General features: G+C 40.1%; 2 protein-coding genes across 3 annotated transcripts; one reads left to right on the forward strand and one right to left on the reverse strand.

Moving 5' to 3' along the window:
* Positions 1–925: 925 nt before the first annotated feature.
* Positions 926–9,680, forward strand: F49B2.6 (Aminopeptidase; the record flags this gene model as incomplete). The annotated part of the gene is made up of 18 exons (NM_061102.5): positions 926–980; positions 1,518–2,029; positions 2,675–2,899; positions 2,947–3,042; positions 3,093–3,154; positions 3,205–3,306; positions 4,155–4,462; positions 5,181–5,449; positions 5,510–5,770; positions 5,820–6,019; positions 6,063–6,118; positions 6,901–7,025; positions 7,075–7,183; positions 7,232–7,413; positions 8,648–8,907; positions 8,958–9,095; positions 9,142–9,247; positions 9,375–9,680. The coding sequence occupies 18 exons, from the start codon at positions 926–928 to the stop codon at positions 9,555–9,557; spliced, it is 3,249 nt and encodes a 1,082-aa protein (NP_493503.2). The 3' UTR covers positions 9,558–9,680.
* A 951-nt stretch (positions 9,681–10,631) lies between these two features.
* Positions 10,632–13,656, reverse strand: Y105E8A.1 (Glutaredoxin domain-containing protein; the record flags this gene model as incomplete). Of its 2 annotated transcripts, NM_170933.4 has the most annotated exons (4): positions 11,474–11,782; positions 11,885–11,954; positions 12,026–12,100; positions 13,413–13,646. In NM_170933.4, the coding sequence occupies 4 exons, from the start codon at positions 13,644–13,646 to the stop codon at positions 11,763–11,765; spliced, it is 399 nt and encodes a 132-aa protein (NP_740929.2). In that variant the 3' UTR covers positions 11,474–11,762. The 2 variants fall into 2 exon arrangements, with proteins under 2 accessions (NP_001263593.1, NP_740929.2); NM_001276664.4 differs by lacking the exon at positions 11,885–11,954 and having other exon boundaries at positions 10,632–11,782; positions 13,413–13,656.
* Positions 13,657–17,256: the final 3,600 nt, after the last annotated feature.

Here is a 17,256-nt window from a genome sequence, read left to right on the forward strand (position 1 = left end):
GCAAGTGCGCTCTGATGGAAAAATTCTAGTTTCGATTTTATGCATCAGAGCGTACTTGAAAAATACAATTTTCGAGTATCAGCAGATTTTGGCAACCGGTCTGAAAAAATGACTGATAATGAACCTAAACCAGAGCCTGAGCCTATGCCTAAGCCAAAGCCTAAGCCTAAGACTAAGCCTAAGTCTAAGCATAAGACTAAGCCTGAGCCTAAGTCTAAGCCTGGGCCTAAACTTCAACTTAAGCCTAAGCCTAAGACTTGTTTTAAGCCTACGCCTAAGCCTAAACCTAAGACTGAGCCTAAGCCAAAGCCTGAGCCTGAGCATACTCCTAAACTTAAGCCTAAACCTAAATCTAGGCCTAAGCCTAGACCTAAACTTAAGCCTAGGCCTAATTTAATGCCTAAGCCTAAGCCCAAGCCTAATCCTAAGCCTAGGCCTAATAGGCTCGCAAAAATTTCAAATTTTAAGAAAAAGTTGCGAAACATGTCCAATGTATGTAGTACTACTTCCCCCCGTCCCCCCGCCGTACTTTTTCCCTTTGCCTGTCTATTTAACAACAGAATTAAAAAAGTTCTTCTTCTTCTTCTTCTTCTTCTTCTTGTCTGTGTGTATTTCTTTTGCCCACTGCTGCTGCGCTCACTAATTACGCAAAGGGGCTCAAACACGCAAAAAATCAGTGCTTTACCCCAAAAAATGTTTTTTGTGTGTATTGTTGAATTTCGAAAAATGTTTATATTTTTATTTTGCCCCCCCCCCCCCCCCCAATGTTTTTGTTTATAATTTTGTTCAATTTTCTAGTAACTAATTCACCCCCTTGCTACTTAGAGTCCTAGAAAAAACTGAAAAATTCCAGAATTTATGTACGAAAACTGATTAAATGCAAGGATCACCACCGCCACCTCCACCTCCGCAGCCTACGTCGAAAATGCTATATGAAGAGGGAGAGACTCACGATGGGCTTAGTAAGTGCCTTTTTTCAAGTAAGCTTTGATTTTTTGGGGGGTTTTAGGGTTTAAAATAAGGTGAAACTCGATTTAAGAGTGCTAAAAATATTAAAATCTTGAGAAAATCCAGAAAAATTCACTCCGGAGGTCAACAGGCATAGCTGGTGGCTGAGCTTAAAAATTTTCAATTTAATTTTGGAGATCTCTGTATGAAATTTTGAGGAAATTTAAGAAAAACCGCCAAAGATTTATGAAAATGCATTTCTGAGGGCACAAGATCAAGCTGGTGGCTAAGCTGAAGCCATATATAAGGATACTTTGAGAAAAAATGTCAAAAGTAGTTGCTGGAGCTTTAGTAGGCTCCAGATTAACTCCTCTCCTAAAATAATGATTAGAAGGCGTATGCACCATGAGCCCCGCCGGGTGAGTATTTTTCAAGCTCCAGGGCCCCTTAAAAAAACCAGTTTAGCTAAGGTAGCAATTATAGATCAGAGGATCAAGTAGTGGTATTAAACCGAAACTTTACCCTACCCTAGTTTTAAAGCAGATTTTTACAATTTCCACTTTTTTCAGCGATCTGGACGCCCAGCAACCCCTACCGCCACACCTCATCCCACCGTCGAACCCGTGTATGTGTCGCCATCACATTTGGACTTCTGATGTTCGGACTAGGTGTCTCAGTTGGAGCATTCCTTCACGCAGTCATGTTTCCTGATGGATCCCCGTCCATTCTTAGCCTCCCGTCTTTCTTAAAATCTGATGCTCCGATGGATGCTGACAACTCGACTCTGATCAATCTTCGAATAGCTGGTGCCGAGCTAGGGAGTAGTGTTGAGCTGGAGGACACTACGGTGGGGAGTGAGGAAGAGGAGATGGTAGAAGAGGGAGATGAGGAGGAGGATGAGGTTGAAGAAAAGTCAGAAGAAAGTGAGGAGGAAGAGGAGAAGATCAAGAAGAAGAGAAGGGGGAAGAAGGAGAAGAAGGAGAAGGTCGTAGAGGAGGTAGAGGAAGAGGAAGAGCATGAAGAAACTGAGGAGCAGGAAGAGGAGCAGAGTGGAGAAAAGTTTGTCAAGGCTAATAAGGAGGTGAGTAATTAAATATAGGGCCATGTTTTAATAGGCTCTAATAGGCTTGGGGCTTTAAAGAAACTTTAGCCTGAAAAATTTCTAAAGGCTTTTCGCAGTCTCCATGGGGTTCGTACGTGGTAAGGCTAATAGAAGGGGCCATCTGCTTGGAATCCGAGTTTTTAGGCTTGGATGCACTATAAGGACTAAATTAGGATCATGGCTGGACCATAACATGGGTCATGAAAACTATCGCAGATGTGTCAGATGTGCCTCAACTTGGCATCCAAGTTGATAGGCTTAGATGCACCATAAGGATCACATAATCATACGAACCTTAGAGCATCACAGTAGATGCATCATAAGGACTCTAGTTGATGCATCATAAGGATCATAGTTGATGCACCATAAGGATTATAGTAGAAGCACCATAAGAACCACAGAACCATACGGATCTCAGAGCACCACTGTAGATGCACCATAAGGGCCAAAGGATCATATTTGATGCACCATAACGAATAGTACCAACTTCACAGAAAATTTGCTCGAAACTGTATTGCTTTAAATTTTCAAGTTCCGGCCGGGTAAGCCATAATTTTGAAGGCATACCACATTACTAGTTAACACCTTCCCGCCCAAAAAAAACCCCAAGATCTATGATTCCAGTGCACCAACATCACGTGGTACTCCTCACGACTTCCGCGCACCGCTGAACCAATCGACTACGACTTGACCCTCCACCCGAATCTTACGAATGGAGAGGTTGAGGCATCGGTCTCTATCAGAATATTGATTAAAAACGACACAAAGCTGTTGATATTGAACGCTGAGAATTTGGAGATGAAGAGTTTTGATATTACGAAAAAGGGCGCCAAGGTGAAGGCGGATTTTGTGAGTTTTTTCAGTGGAAACTTTTTGGAAAATTACTTGGGTTTCAGGTAAAATGCGCGGTGATGACTCAGTGGGCCTGGAAGCTTGCAAAACGACTGCATAAAGGAGATCATATCGTTCTAACAATTTATTATAGTGCGCAGGTGACGGAATATAGAGCTTAGCGGCTCAATTTCAATAATTCCATTTTCAGATGAAATCCGATCTTCAAGGGCTATACTTCAGCACACATCTTGGAACGGACGGGAAGAAAACGTAATGCAAGCGCGCTCTAACGCACAGAGACCAGAAAACTTGTATTTCAGAAAATCAGCAGCAACACAGTTTGAGCCAACATTCGCCAGAAAGATGTTGCCATGTTTCGACGAGCCTAATTTTAAGGCAACATTCCAAGTGGCTATTATAAGGTGGGAAATTTGAAATTTTCATTGTTTTTTACCCTAGCAACAGCTAAATTGCTGTGGCAGACCAGAAAAATCAGAAATTTGAAATTCTAAATTCTCTGCTATTTGGCGCTACATAGTCAATTTTGACTATGAGAGTGCCTAAACAAAGGAGTTTGATCTACAAAAAATGCGGGAGTTGAGACGCAGATTTCTCAATTAATTTTGCATGGTTAAGAACGTGCTGACGTCACAGTTTTTTGAACAAAAAATTCCCGCATTTTCTGTAGATCAAGCCGTAATGGGATAGCCACCGCGTGGAAAACTATTTGAAACGCGCACATGGTGCATCGACCTTCCTTAACTGTTACACTCAAAATAAAAAAAAAACTGCGTGGCGTGTTATGCAGAAAACCTAATATTTAGGCCCCGTCTTTTTCTCGTCCACTTACGGAGAAAAGGACAAAAATTTTGATCCCAACTAATATCAGGCCGCCGACTTCTCACGGGTTCCGCGCGCCGCTATGTTTAACTCGCAGCAGGCGGAGACAGCTCGCCACGCCCACAGCGAGTTAAACGCAGCGGCGCGCGGAACCCGTGAGATGTCGGCGGCCTGATATTGGTTGGGGTCAAAATTTTTGCCTTTTCTCCGTGAGCGGACGAGAAAAAGACGGGGCCTAAATATTAGGTTTTCTGCAGTACACGCCACGCAGTTTCTTTATTTTGAGTGTATAGCAAGCATTTTTTTCACAGAGTCTTTACATAAACCGTTTAGCATTACAGGGTCTTACAGCATCTTTCGCAGAGCCCAGTGATCCTGGAACTTAAAATTTGCATAAACTAACACCTGTAACATTTATCACGTTTTCCAGAAACCCCCACCACATCGCAAGAAGCAACATGAACATCCTCATATCGAAGGAGTACAAAAACGGACTTATCAAGGATGTATTCGAGAAGTCTGTAAAAATGTCAACGTACCTATTAGCCGTGGCAGTTTTGGATGGCTATGGATACATCAAGAGGCTGACCAGAAATACGCAGAAAGCTATTGAAGTACGGCTTTATGCTCCTCAGGATATGCTCACCGGGCAGTCGGAGTTCGGGCTGGACACTACGATTCGCGCGCTGGAGTTTTTTGAAGACTATTTTAATATCAGTTATCCATTGGACAAAATTGGTGAGTAAGGTAGATCAAATACCTTAAATAGAGCATTCTTTTATACCTTTCCTCTCAGAGTCAAACCCTATTAGACTTACTCGGACTAAAAAAACAGAACTGCAAAAAAAAACAGAGTAGCTCCAATTAAAATCTATACAGAAAAAATGTTTGTTTTTGTTCACTAAAACCGGTTATAATATCAGCTGTCCATTGGACAAAATTGGTGAGTGAAGTAGATCAGTCAAACCCTATCAGGCTTACTCGGACTAAAATGAGGTCTGAAGTGGCCTACGTTAAGAGATTTAGGCTTATCGGTAGGACTGAAAAAAACAGAGTAACTCTAAATTACACCTATGCAGAAAAAAATAGAGTATTGCAGACTAAAACCGGTTCAGTTCAGAGTAAAACCATGCCTGTATAGTATGCACAACAGTTTTACTGTAAAACTTTGAGCTTGAATTTTACATTTTTAGGTAGTTCTAGGTAGGTAGGCATAGGTTTGAGCTTTAAGTACTTGGTGGGGTTTGAAGAGCTTGGTGTCAAAGTGTCCCATTTCGGTTTGATCTTCGAAAAATGAGGGAAAAAAGAGAAAAGACGCAGTGTTCTCAACTGATTTCGCATAGTTAAAGACTTGCTGATGTCACTTTTTTGGGAAAAATTCCCGCATTTTTGAAGATCAAACTGCTTCGAAACAAATGGTAGGCTCCGTACTTCATAAAAATTGCCGTTATTTCAGACCTCCTTGCCCTTGACGACTTCAGCGAGGGCGCTATGGAAAACTGGGGACTCGTCACATTTCGTGACTCTGCTCTACTATTTAACGAACGAAAGGCTAGCGTGGTGGCCAAGGAGCACATCGCTCTTATCATATGCCATGAGATTGCTCATCAGTGGTTCGGCAACCTTGTGACGATGGATTGGTGGAATGAGGTGTTCCTGAACGAGGGATTCGCCAATTATATGGAATACAAGTGTGTAGAGCATTTGTTCCCTGATTGGAGTATTGTAAGTGTTCCGTTGATTTTCAATTATTACACTGATGCACTGACTTATACTTACTTTCAGATGAGCAGATTCTACGCGGAAAACCTGGCATTCAGCCAGGAACCCGATGGATTCTTGAGCTCCCGAGCCATCGAGTCGGATGATGATGATAGTTTGTTGAACCTCTTCGATGCAATCAACTATCACAAGGCAGCGGCGATAATTCACATGATTGCTGAGATGGCTGGTCAGAAGAACTTTCAGAATGCATTGGTCGAATATTTGAACAAGTATGCCTATAGTAATGCGATTGGAGTGGATCTATGGAAGATCGTAGAGAAGGTAGTTGAGATTCGGACGGTCTTGGAAATCCATACCTAGCTCCTTTCAGCACGCCAACCTCCAAGGCACCGTGTCAATCCCAGATCTCGCAAAGGCCTACACCACCCAAGTCGGATATCCCCTGCTTACTGTAGAAAGGACGGATGAGGGGGTTCTGGTGCATAATCAGACACGATTCTTGTTTGCAGAGGGTGATAAGGCAGAGGAGAAGCGTGGGGATTGGAAATGGCCAATTCCGATTAGTTATAGGTAGGCAGGTAGGAGGTGATTGCTGAAGCGTCGGGTTTTACAGAGATTCCGAGCACCGACGGAAGAAGCAGCACTGGATTCAAGCGGATGATAAGAATGGTATGCGGTATCTGAATAGTTATAGGTAGTCTTGAGTAGTTCTAGGTAATCCTGGGTAGTTCTAGGTAGTACTGAGTAGTTCTAGGTAGTCCTGAGTAGTTCTAGGTAGTCCTGAGTAGTTCCAGGTAGTCCTGAGTAGTTCCACGTAGTTCTATGTAGCCCGTAGTCTTGTGTAGTTCCAGGTAATCCTGAGTAGTTCTTGGTAGTCTTATCCAGAATTACAGTTCCAGGTAGACCTGCGTAGTTCTGAGTTGTTCTTGGTAGTCTTATCCAGAACTCCTCAGGACTACCTGGAACTACTCAAAACTAATAACTACTTAGAACTACTTAGAACTACGCAGGTCTACCTACAGCTATTCGGGACTACCTAAAACTGCCCAAGACTAAAGACTACCTACAGTGCATTTTCTTTCCACTTCTACGGGTTCAAAAGGGGTGCATTATGATCTCGACACGCGCCACTCATTGGTCTCGCCACGCGCCTCAAAAACCAATGGGTGGCGCGTGTCGAGACCATCGCGCGTAAATGCGCGCCCCTTTAAACTCGTAGAAGTGGGAAGAAAACGCACTGTAGGTAGTCTTTAGTTCTGGGTAGTTTTAGGTAGTCCCGAGTAGCTGTAGGTAGCCCTGAGTAGTTCTTGGTAGTCCCGAGGATTTCCAGGTAGACCTGCTCTGTTCCAAGTAGTTCTTAGTCTTGAGTAGTTCCAGGTAGTCCTGAGTAGTTCTGGATAAGTTTGGCTGATTTGGGGTAGTTGTAACCTAAAAATCCAAATTGATTCCAGTTACCTGGGAGACCACCTCCAACGACTGGCTGATCCTTAACACAGGTGGTGTTGGATACTTCAAAGTTCTATACGACCCGGAGACCTATCGAAAGCTTGTGAAACAGCTGCAGAGGAACCATACTGTAGGTTTTTCAGATATTACATTTATGCCTCAAATTTCCGAGTTTTCAGACCATATCACCAATTGATCGATCAATGATTCTCGTGGACTCATTTGATCTTTCCAAAACATCACTTCTCAATATTAGTGTATACTTTGACCTGCTAGAATACGTAGAGAGTAAGCTAAACTTGGAAAAAACTCTAAAATTTGTTGAAAATTTTCCAGAAGAAACAGATAAAATGACATGGTCAATTGTTGGCAAACAATTGCGAACCATTGAGGCGTTAATCGAGGAGTCGGACTATTTGGACATATACCAAGATTTTCAACGAAGCCTGATTATGAGGCTGTATGAGAGCCTGGATTGGGATGAGCAGGGAGCAAATCCTAATCAGAAACGACTTCAGGTAAGGTTTTGAGGGCCATTGTAGGCAGGCTCGGTTTCAGGGCCTGGCGCCTGCCTGAAACTTATCAGCCTTTCGCCTCTTTTTGAAATTTTTACGTGAATTTACAATTTTCTCCCTATTTGATGGAAATCAAAAATAAAATGTCTGGTTCGTTTTAGCGCGAATTGAGGCGAGAGGCAGGTGGAGGCCAAGCAGACAGGCAGGCGTTTTAACGCCTACTCGGGTGCCCTAGAGTAATGTGTAATGTAAAGAGTAACCACAGAAGTGGTTTACGTTGTCCACTTGGTGTCAGGCTGTCCCATAGCGGTTTGATCTACAAAAAGTGCGGGATTAATTCCGCGCAAGATCAGTTGAGAAGTTTGCGTCTAAATTCCCGCGATTTTTGTAGATCTAAGTAGATCAAACTGAAATGGGGCAAATGGAAGTGATTGTCCCATGCTATTTGGGGAAACAGTTTCTGAAGCCGTGCCAAATAGAGTTTTAACTAAATTTGGCAAAATTTGGAAATTTATCAGTACTCTGTTTAATAGAAAAAGCACCGAAATTGCAAAATTTCTGAATTTGAGCAAAATTTGTTGTCAATTCAGGTTCTGGTGTACCAGGTAAACATTCATTTGCGGCATAAAAAACGTGGTATTGTAGATCAGCGGGGTCTTGTAGATCAACGGGGTCTTGTAGATTAACGGGGTCTTGTAGATCAACGGGGTATTGTAGATCAACGGGGTCTTATAGATCAACGGGGTATCGTAGATCAACGGGGTCTTATAGATCAACGGGGGATTGTAGATCAACGGAGTCTTGTAGATCATTGTTCAGACTAGCTTAACGGGGTCTTGTAGATCAACGGGGTCTTGTAGATCATTGTTCAGTGTAGCTTAACGGGGTCTTGTAGATTAACGGGGTCTTGTAAATCAACGGGGTCTTGTAAATCAACGGGGTATTGTAGATCAACGGGGTGTTGTAGATCAACGGGGTGTTGTAGATCAACGGAGTCTTGTAGATCATTGTTCAGACTAGCTTAACGGGGTCTTGTAGATCAACGGGGTCTTGTAGATCATTGTTCAGTGTAGCTTAACGGGGTCTTGTAGATTAACGGGGTCTTGTAAATCAACGGGGTCTTGTAAATCAACGGGGTATTGTAGATCAACGGGGTCTTGTAGATCAACGGGGCCTTGTAGATCATTGTTCAGACTAGCCCAACCTAATCCTACCCCAACATCTCAATTCCCTTCAGGTGGACATTTTTGCGGTCGCTTGCCGCCTTCAAATCAAAGACTGCACGAAACAAGCCTACCAACGATATTTACAATGGGTTAGCAGTGGAGTCCGAAACCCCGAGCATCATATGATAGCCCTTATGGAGGGTGTGAAGCAGGGTGAAACAACGGCCTGGGAGCGGATATGGAAGGCTTATAAGACTGCAACAAGCCCATCGGAGAAGAATAATATTATTGGGGCATTGACGAGTACCAAGGATGCTTCACTGATTAACAGGTATTTGGTATATTCAGCAGCTAGTGATCCATAGTTCAAGGAACTTTCAGACTCCTCAAGTACTGCCTGGACGGGAAGATCAAGGCGAACCTGATTCCACGTGTGTTCTCCTACTTCTCACTAAACCAGTCTACAAGGAACATTGTCTGGAAATTTTTCAAAACGCATTTTGAACAGTTTCATGGAATGTTAGTTTGGAAAGTTAATTTGGTATAAAAAATAAGAAATTTCCAGACTCGGGAAGGGATCGTTGATGGCCAGTTGTGTGAAGTGTCTCGCCGAGCCATTGAGCACTGAAACCGAGTTGGAGGAGGTGAAGGAGTTCCTGAAGAGTCAGAAGGTAAGGATATCATATTTTGAGGCAAACATTTACTCGTGATCTGAAGTTTGCTAGCCCAGCGTTCTGAAGCTCTGATAGATCCTAGCCGAGTCATTTTTTGCTTACCTACCCCCCTACCATTTTCCAGTTCGCCGAAGACGGTCTCATCAAAATGGAGATGACTTACGAGCAAATCGAGCTGAACATCCAATGGCGAAAACTCAATGAAGGCCAGCTGGGCAAGTGGATCAGCAGATGGGATGAGCGTAGACGGACACTGTACAGACGGAAGAGGCATCGCCATCACCATAAACCTTTGTCCGTATTTTGATCTACCGGATATATCTCTTATTTTCCATTCGTTGAAGGTGCTTTGTAAAGATTTTCAGTTGGTTTTTTGATTTTTTGGTTTTTTTGCAGATTTTATGGTTTATACATATAAAGAAAATTTCGATAATGTATTCTCCGGTCACTACGGCAATTTCAGATACCGTATTTCTTTGATTAGCATGATCTTTCTATTAGATTGCACTCTGTGTTATTACCGGTACAAAGAGTGTAGATAGTTAGAGAGTGACAGACATCCGGGACCCAAAGGGGCGGGGTGCGGGAACAGACGATTTGTGTCGATTTACGAAATGATGGCAACGAGGAAAACTCTGTAAATCGACACAAATCGTCTGTTCCCGCGCCCCGCCCCTTAGGGTCCCGGATGTCTGTCACTCTCTATCTACAATGGGGCTGTGCAAAAACCGGACCCACATGCGTCCGGTTTGGGGTAGCTTTCCACGGCGGCCGACAATTTCCGAGTTTCGCCACTCACTTTAAAATTGCTGATTAAGTATAGTGAGTGGCGAAACTCGGAAATTGTCGGCCGCCGTGGAAACCTACCCCAAAACCGGACGCAGTGCGTCTGGTGGTGTCAAAATCGGACGACCGGACTACGTTCTGTACAGCCCTAATCTACACTCTCAGTAACGGTAATGGTATTGCGATCATATTAATAGAAGCAATACAGTTGAACAAATTTTTAAACCATCTTGGTCAAGATTGTGGAAAAAGGTCTTACTTTGGACTTGTTAGAACCTGAAAACCCTTTAAACTTATACCAAAATTTTTAATCAATTTATGGAGTCCTGCGTAAAAGTCTTACACCGCAATCGTCTGACTGAAAACGTTCCAACCTGCAAAAAATATAACCTGAAAATCTTTTGTAGAGTGAAATTCAACTGTTATGCAAGAAATAGCGATTTATGTTCAATATGAAGACAAATTGTGAAAGCAATGTGTGAATTTCAAGGATGGTATGGCGTGAGGTTTTTCAGGCATCAGGAGTATACAGCTAATTCAAAATTTCGGAATTAATTTTCCAGTGCTACGAATAAAATTTTGTCAAAAAGAGGTTGTTCCGATGGAAAAAAAAACATAGAAAAAACCAGCACTGAATCCGAAGCCTTTGTATAATCTAAAATTTTACCTAGAGGTGGAGTAGCGCCAGTGGGATTTTGTCGGAATACACACTCCAAAAAATTTCAGATTTTTCATAACTTTCGGTCAAAGTTTTGGCAAATTTACCAAAAATTTTGAAAAAATATGAGCTTTTGAGAAAATACAAAGCAATGCCTCATGTTCCAACCCCTACAATGTTTTGATACATTTCATTAAAATTTAATTAAAGTATTTGAAAAAGTCGAAAAAAAATGCATTTTTGGTCGACTTCCAAAATTATGAGTGGCAAATACTGAAAAATACTGAGTGAGTGAGACAGTAAATAAAAAAATTTCAAAAAATTTTCAAATTTTTTTAAATGATATTCAGTCATTTTGGCATAGGGCTGTACAACTGGACGTCCGGTCGTCCAAACCGGACGCACATGCGTCCGGTTGGGGGTAGCTATCCACAACGGCCGACAATTTCCGAGTTTCGCCACTCACTATAAAATTGCTGATTAAGTATAGTGAGTGGCGAAACTCGGAAATTGTCGGCCGCCGTGGAAACCTACCCCAAAACCGGACGCAGTGCGTCCGGTGGTGTCAAAATCGGACGACCGGACGCCGATTTGTACAGCCCTATTTTGGCACGATAGGAGTGGTTTTTAACAACTTTCCCCACTGGCGCTACTCCACCGTTGAAGTTATAACACCATATCACCCTTGAATTCCGTAATGGGTGGAAACACAGCAGAGACAGAAAAAAACAGCTAAACCCGAATTGAATCATCTCCCCCTAGGCCTTTTCTTCCTCCTCTCCTTCCTCTTCATCCTCATCCCATTCCTCGTCCTCTCCCTCTAGCTCCTCATCTTCCACTACTTCCTCTTCATCCTTCTTTGCTTCTGGCTTCGCTAGAGTTATCGTTTCAGATGCATCTACTTCTTCCTCCTTCTTCTTCTCTTCCTTAGATCCTTCCTCTCCTTCCTCTTCATCCTCTCCCTCATCCTCATCCCATTCCTCATCCTCCTCATCATCCTCCTCTGCCTTCTTCTCATCGGACTTTGCTGTTGTTGTACCTGTATCGTCTCCGCCAGCCTCTGCCCCATTAGTGGTTACATTTGACTCCTGAAACATTGAATTTTCAAGGAAATTTCTTTTTTTTTTTTTTGAATAAAAATCTCAATTCTTGTTAGTCAGTCTTGTAAAAGTTCAGTAAAACCAACACACCTGCGCCCTGCGTCTTACTGAACAACGCAGCCACACACTTGTTAGCATCATTCACTCGGATTCGGTTACCCTGGAAGGAATTGTTAATTTGGTTAAACGGGTTATTAGAAACACTGTTAGAATAAGAAAAAAGAAACTTACAATAGCATCTGGCAGTAATCTGAGAAACTCTGTAATTGTGTCAGCTTCCACAGATGTGTCAAAGTCTTCGTAGTCCTGAAAAACAATGTTAAAAGTTTCAGGGGGTACAACTACTTTTCCAGCCAAATTCAATGGAAGTCTAAAGGGTACTGAAATTTGAGACTGCTTTTTTAGCCCAGAAATTTTGAGTTTAACTGAAAATGGGCCGCTTTTTTCAGAACTTTGAACCGCTATCAGTTTTTTTTTTGAGAAATTTTCGAAACGCTTCATTACTAAATTTGGTAGTTTTAGATCATTTTGGATTTAAAAAAGCAGTCTCAGACTTTGGTACTCCACCTTTAAAAACGGTCTGACAATTTGCTTCAGTAGCGAAGTCCTACAGTACTACTACAGTATCCCGATCATATCCCCCCACTAACCCTAAACCAATATCTCTTTAAAAGACAAAAACTCAATTTTTCCCAAGCTACAGTAATCCTTCAGTACTACTACAGTACCTCTACAATACTCCTACAGTACCCCGACCTTATCCCCTCACTAACCCTAAACTAATATCTCTTCAAAAACAAAAACTCAATTTTTCCCAAATTACAGTAATCTTACAGTACTCCTACAGTACCCCTACAGTAACCCTACCGTGCTACTACAGTACCCCAACCATATCCCCCACTAACCCTAAACCAATATCTCTTTAAAAGACAAAAACTCAATTTTTCCCAAGCTACAGTAATCCTTCAGTACTACTACAGTACCTCTACAGTACTCCTACAGTACCCCGACCTTATCCCCCCACTAACCCTAAACTAATATCTCTTCAAAAACAAAAACTCAATTTTTCCCAAATTACAGTAATCTTACAGTACTCCTACAGTACCCTTACAGTAACACTACCGTGCTACTACAGTACCCCAACCATATACCCCCACTAACCCTAAACCAATATCCCTTCAAAAACAAAAACTCAATTTTTCTCAAATTACAGTAACTTTACAGTACTCCTACAGTACCCCGACCATATTCCCACACTAAAAATAAACAAATATCTCTTCAAAAGACAAAAAGTCAACTTTTCCTGAGCTACCGTAACCTTACAGTACCCCATACAATACTACTACAGTGCCCCGACCATATCCCTCCCCTAACCTCAAACCAATATCCCTTCAAAAATCGAAAAGTCAATTTTTCCTAAACTACAGTACCCCTACAGTACATCTACAAAACCTCTACAGTACTACTACAGTATCCCGACCATACCCCCCACTAACCTCAAACCAATATCCCTTCAAAAGACAATAACTCAACTTTACCTAAGCTACAATAATCCTACAGTACTCCTACAGTACCCTGACTATATCCCCACAGTAATTTTTTACTTTAAAAAACTCACCCCCAAATACTCGTCCTCATAGAAAAACTGTGGAGGCAAGACTGCTCCATTCGGACCCTTCTTCGACGCATTCTCCCGCATAAACCTCCGTTGCTCGGCATGTTCTGGTTTCGTAATGTCGATTGAGTCAAATGGGATGCCTAATCCGTCAAGGATCATAAGAGTTCTCTGTACTCGATATTTAGTCTCCGGGTTTGCAGTGGCACTTGCTACGTAGACTTTCAGTGGGGCCATGTTGGGAGATCTGGAAAACGGATTTTCATGAAAAGTGGTAAAATTAAGGAAAAATGAAAGCATAATGGAGTAATAAGGTTCAAAAAAGAGGAAGTTTTTTACGTTTTCGAAAATAAAATTTATTTTTTTGCCCAAAAAAAGGACAGTCATTATGGCTGATGTCTGAAAAAAATTTGGGCAAAAATAAAAAGTTGTCTAAATTTTTTAAAAACGGGTAAGTCGTATATGCAGAATTCAGAAAATCTAGGTTTAACCCATCAAACACTATTAGACAATGGCAAAAACGAGTCATTTGTAGTACGTTTTTAAAAAAATACATTTACACACCTACTCTATAGATAGTGTGCATTACTATATTACAGGACTACTATATAAATATATATAGGATTAAAATCAAAAATCGGAGCAGAAAATTGTACTGAACCAAAGAAAATTGAGAAAAAGAGCCTTCAAAAAAAGAAAAACTGCTCTGAATGGGCCTAAAAGTACAAAGGGCGCATCTGACTAGAAAAGGACAAAGGGTGGGGGCTGTCCCATGATGCATGGATGAACTAAATACCAAAAAAAGACGAGTGAAAGTGCAATTGGACTTTTTTTAGTCGGATGTCAGCCGGGATTCTCTCTTGGGATGGAAAAAGATTTCGGGAAAAAATGGTTCGAGAGAATAGAAAAAGGGAAATTATAGGCCAAGAAAAAGGATGACTCATGAAAATTTGGAATTTTTAAGGGGAACCGTTGAAAATGTAGCTTTAGAGTATTTGTGAACCTGGGGCAAACTTGACAGGTTTTTAAAAGTTTTTTGACGTGGAGTTTGCAGATCTTTGTGATTTTAACAGGTTTTAAGGCCAATCAAACATTCTGAGAGGATTCTTTGCTGAAACATTTTGTATATCTCAAATAGTATTACCTACTACCGACATACGTGCCTTCTAGTACAAAAACTAAAACGTTAACATTACAATATACGAATCCGCGTATGCTTCCTGGCGATAATAGTATGCCTAATTTAACGTTTTCTATTCAAGCGAACAATGGCATACTACAATCATATATGAATACATACTATTATTCGAATGGTAGGAATACATGCGTGATCAGGCAGTTTCACTAATAAGCTGCAATGATTTTAAGAGAAATTGTGTGAAAAAAGGAAATAGTGGCAATATAAGAGCGAAGAATTTGCAATCAAAGCAAAAAAATCTCTGAAAAACCGAAAAAACACATATATTTCTAATCTAGGCATTAACATAATGTTAGACTAAATAATACCTCTGTATTTGGAAAAAATAGTATAGTTGATTTGTTATTTTTTTCAATTACAGGGGATTTTGTGCTCGGAAAAATATACAAAACAGTAGTCTTAACTGCTCTTTAATAAAGTCTTTATGCAATAATTACTCTCTAATATTAGATGCACCCTGGAAAACTTTAAATTTATGAAAACATGGTATAAGAGGATATTTGGCATGCTGAATTCAAATATCGTAATAATTTTTTCTGATAATTGCTCATTTTTTTGTATTGGAGAAATTGAGAGAGAGAGGGGGGAGAGTCCTATAACAATAACGCAGCGTAATTCTTGAAATACGTTGTTTTACTTCAATTTCGATGAAAATTTATGAAAAGATGGTACAATATGCTATTTAACATGCTGAATTTAAATTTTATAATAACTTTTCATGAACATCACTCAATTTTTCAATATCGGAGAAATTGAAGGGGTCCTATAAAAGTGCAGCGGTCTCAATTCCGACTTTGGTCGTTTTTTTTTTCAACTTCAGTGAAAAACTTATAAAAACATAGTAAGATGTGTAATTTTACATGCTGAGTTTATATTTTTAAATAAAATTTTATGGAAATTTGTCAGATTTTCTGTATTGAAGAAATTGAGCGGGGGTCTATAACAGTGACGCAGCCTAACTTTTGAAATATAGCCATTATTTTCAATTTTGATGAGAAATTTGTAAAAAATTGGTAGAATAGGCTATTTGACATGCTGAATCTGAATATTACAATATACATTTATAAAAATCACTCGAATTTTCGATATCGGAGAAATTAAAGGGGTCCTATAAAAGTGCAGCGGTCTAATTTTGGACTTTGTCCGTTTTTTTTTAATTTGGAAGAAAAAGTTATGAAAATATGGGAAAATACGTTATTTGATAAGCTGAATTCAAATATCCTGATAACTTTTTATGGAAAATGTCAGATTTTCTGTATCGAAGAAATTGAGAGGGGGGGGGGGGTCTATTACAGTGACGCAGCCTAACTGTTGAAATATAGTCAGTTTTTTTTTTCAATTTTGATGAAAAACTTCTGAAAACATGGTACAATAGGTTATTTGACATGCTGAATTCAAATATCACAATAAAATTTCATGGACATTTGTCAGATTTTCTGTATTCAAAAAATTAAGGGGTTCCTATATTAGGAACGCGGTGTAATTCTTTAGTTAGACAGTTTTTTTTTCCAAATTTGATGAGAAATTTGTAAAAAATTGGTAGAATAGGCTATTTGACATGCTGAATTTGAATATTACAATATACTTTTATAAAAATCACTCGAATTTTCGATATCGGAGAAATTAAAGGGGTCCTATAAAAGTGCAGCGGTCTAATTTTGGACTTTGTCCGTTTTTTTTTAAATTTGGAAGAAAAAGTTATGAAAATATGGGAAAATACGTTATTTGATAAGCTGAATTCAAATATCCTGATAACTTTTTATGGAAAATGCTCAAATTTTTAATATCGAAAAAACTGAACGGGTCCTATAGTATTCCATATACTCTGGGTGAAAGAAGGGTTTAAAAAAAAGACGGGAGCCAAAAAGTGAAAGTGCGGAGACTAGCATGGACACACATGCACACAAGGGACCCCAGTATTTGGAAGAGGGGGGGGGGACCAGTCTCTGATTTCTCTGCGTCTCTTCACCCTCTCTCTCTCAGCGAATCAGTTGGCAGGGATGTGTAGTTAATGCGGGAGAAAAAGGCGCGGCGCCATTGGTTTCTCTAAATCTCTCTCATCTTTTTTTTTGAAGCTTCTGGGTTTTCAAGTGTGTAGGAGGGGGGGGGGAGGGCTCCCGAGAGCATTTGCCATTGCTTGAAGATAGATAGAGAAAGAGAAGAAGAAGAAGAAGAAGAAACATGGTGCATCGAGGAAAGAAGGGAGAGATGAAGCTCTCTCTTTGAGGCACACCAAGACAAGATTGAATGTATGTATAGTTTAAGAATAGTGTTGGAATTTATTTGAAGTGAAAAAAAAACATTTTTAAAAATTGAAAAAAAAAATTTTTTTTTTTTAATTGAAAAAAAATTTTTTAATTGGAAATTTTTTTTTTTAATTTCAATAATTAGTCAGTAAGCTTAATTTAAGGTTGAAATTTAAGAGAAAAATCGATAAAAATTGAGCAAAAAATCGATTTTCAGTGAAAACATTGGAAATTTTCAAAAACCCCTATTTTAAGAAATTTTTTTCACTAATTTTTGATAATAAGTCTAAAAAAATGTTTGAAAAATAGAAGCAAATAGAAAAAAGGGGAAAAATGGAAAATTTTCAAAAAAAATTATTTTTCAATTTTTTTTCAAATCGGGAATGTTTAGAAATTTTCAAAA

This window comes from Caenorhabditis elegans, chromosome I (assembly GCF_000002985.6).
Source record: "Caenorhabditis elegans chromosome I".
In the NCBI taxonomy this organism is placed as follows: domain Eukaryota; kingdom Metazoa; phylum Nematoda; class Chromadorea; order Rhabditida; family Rhabditidae; genus Caenorhabditis; species Caenorhabditis elegans.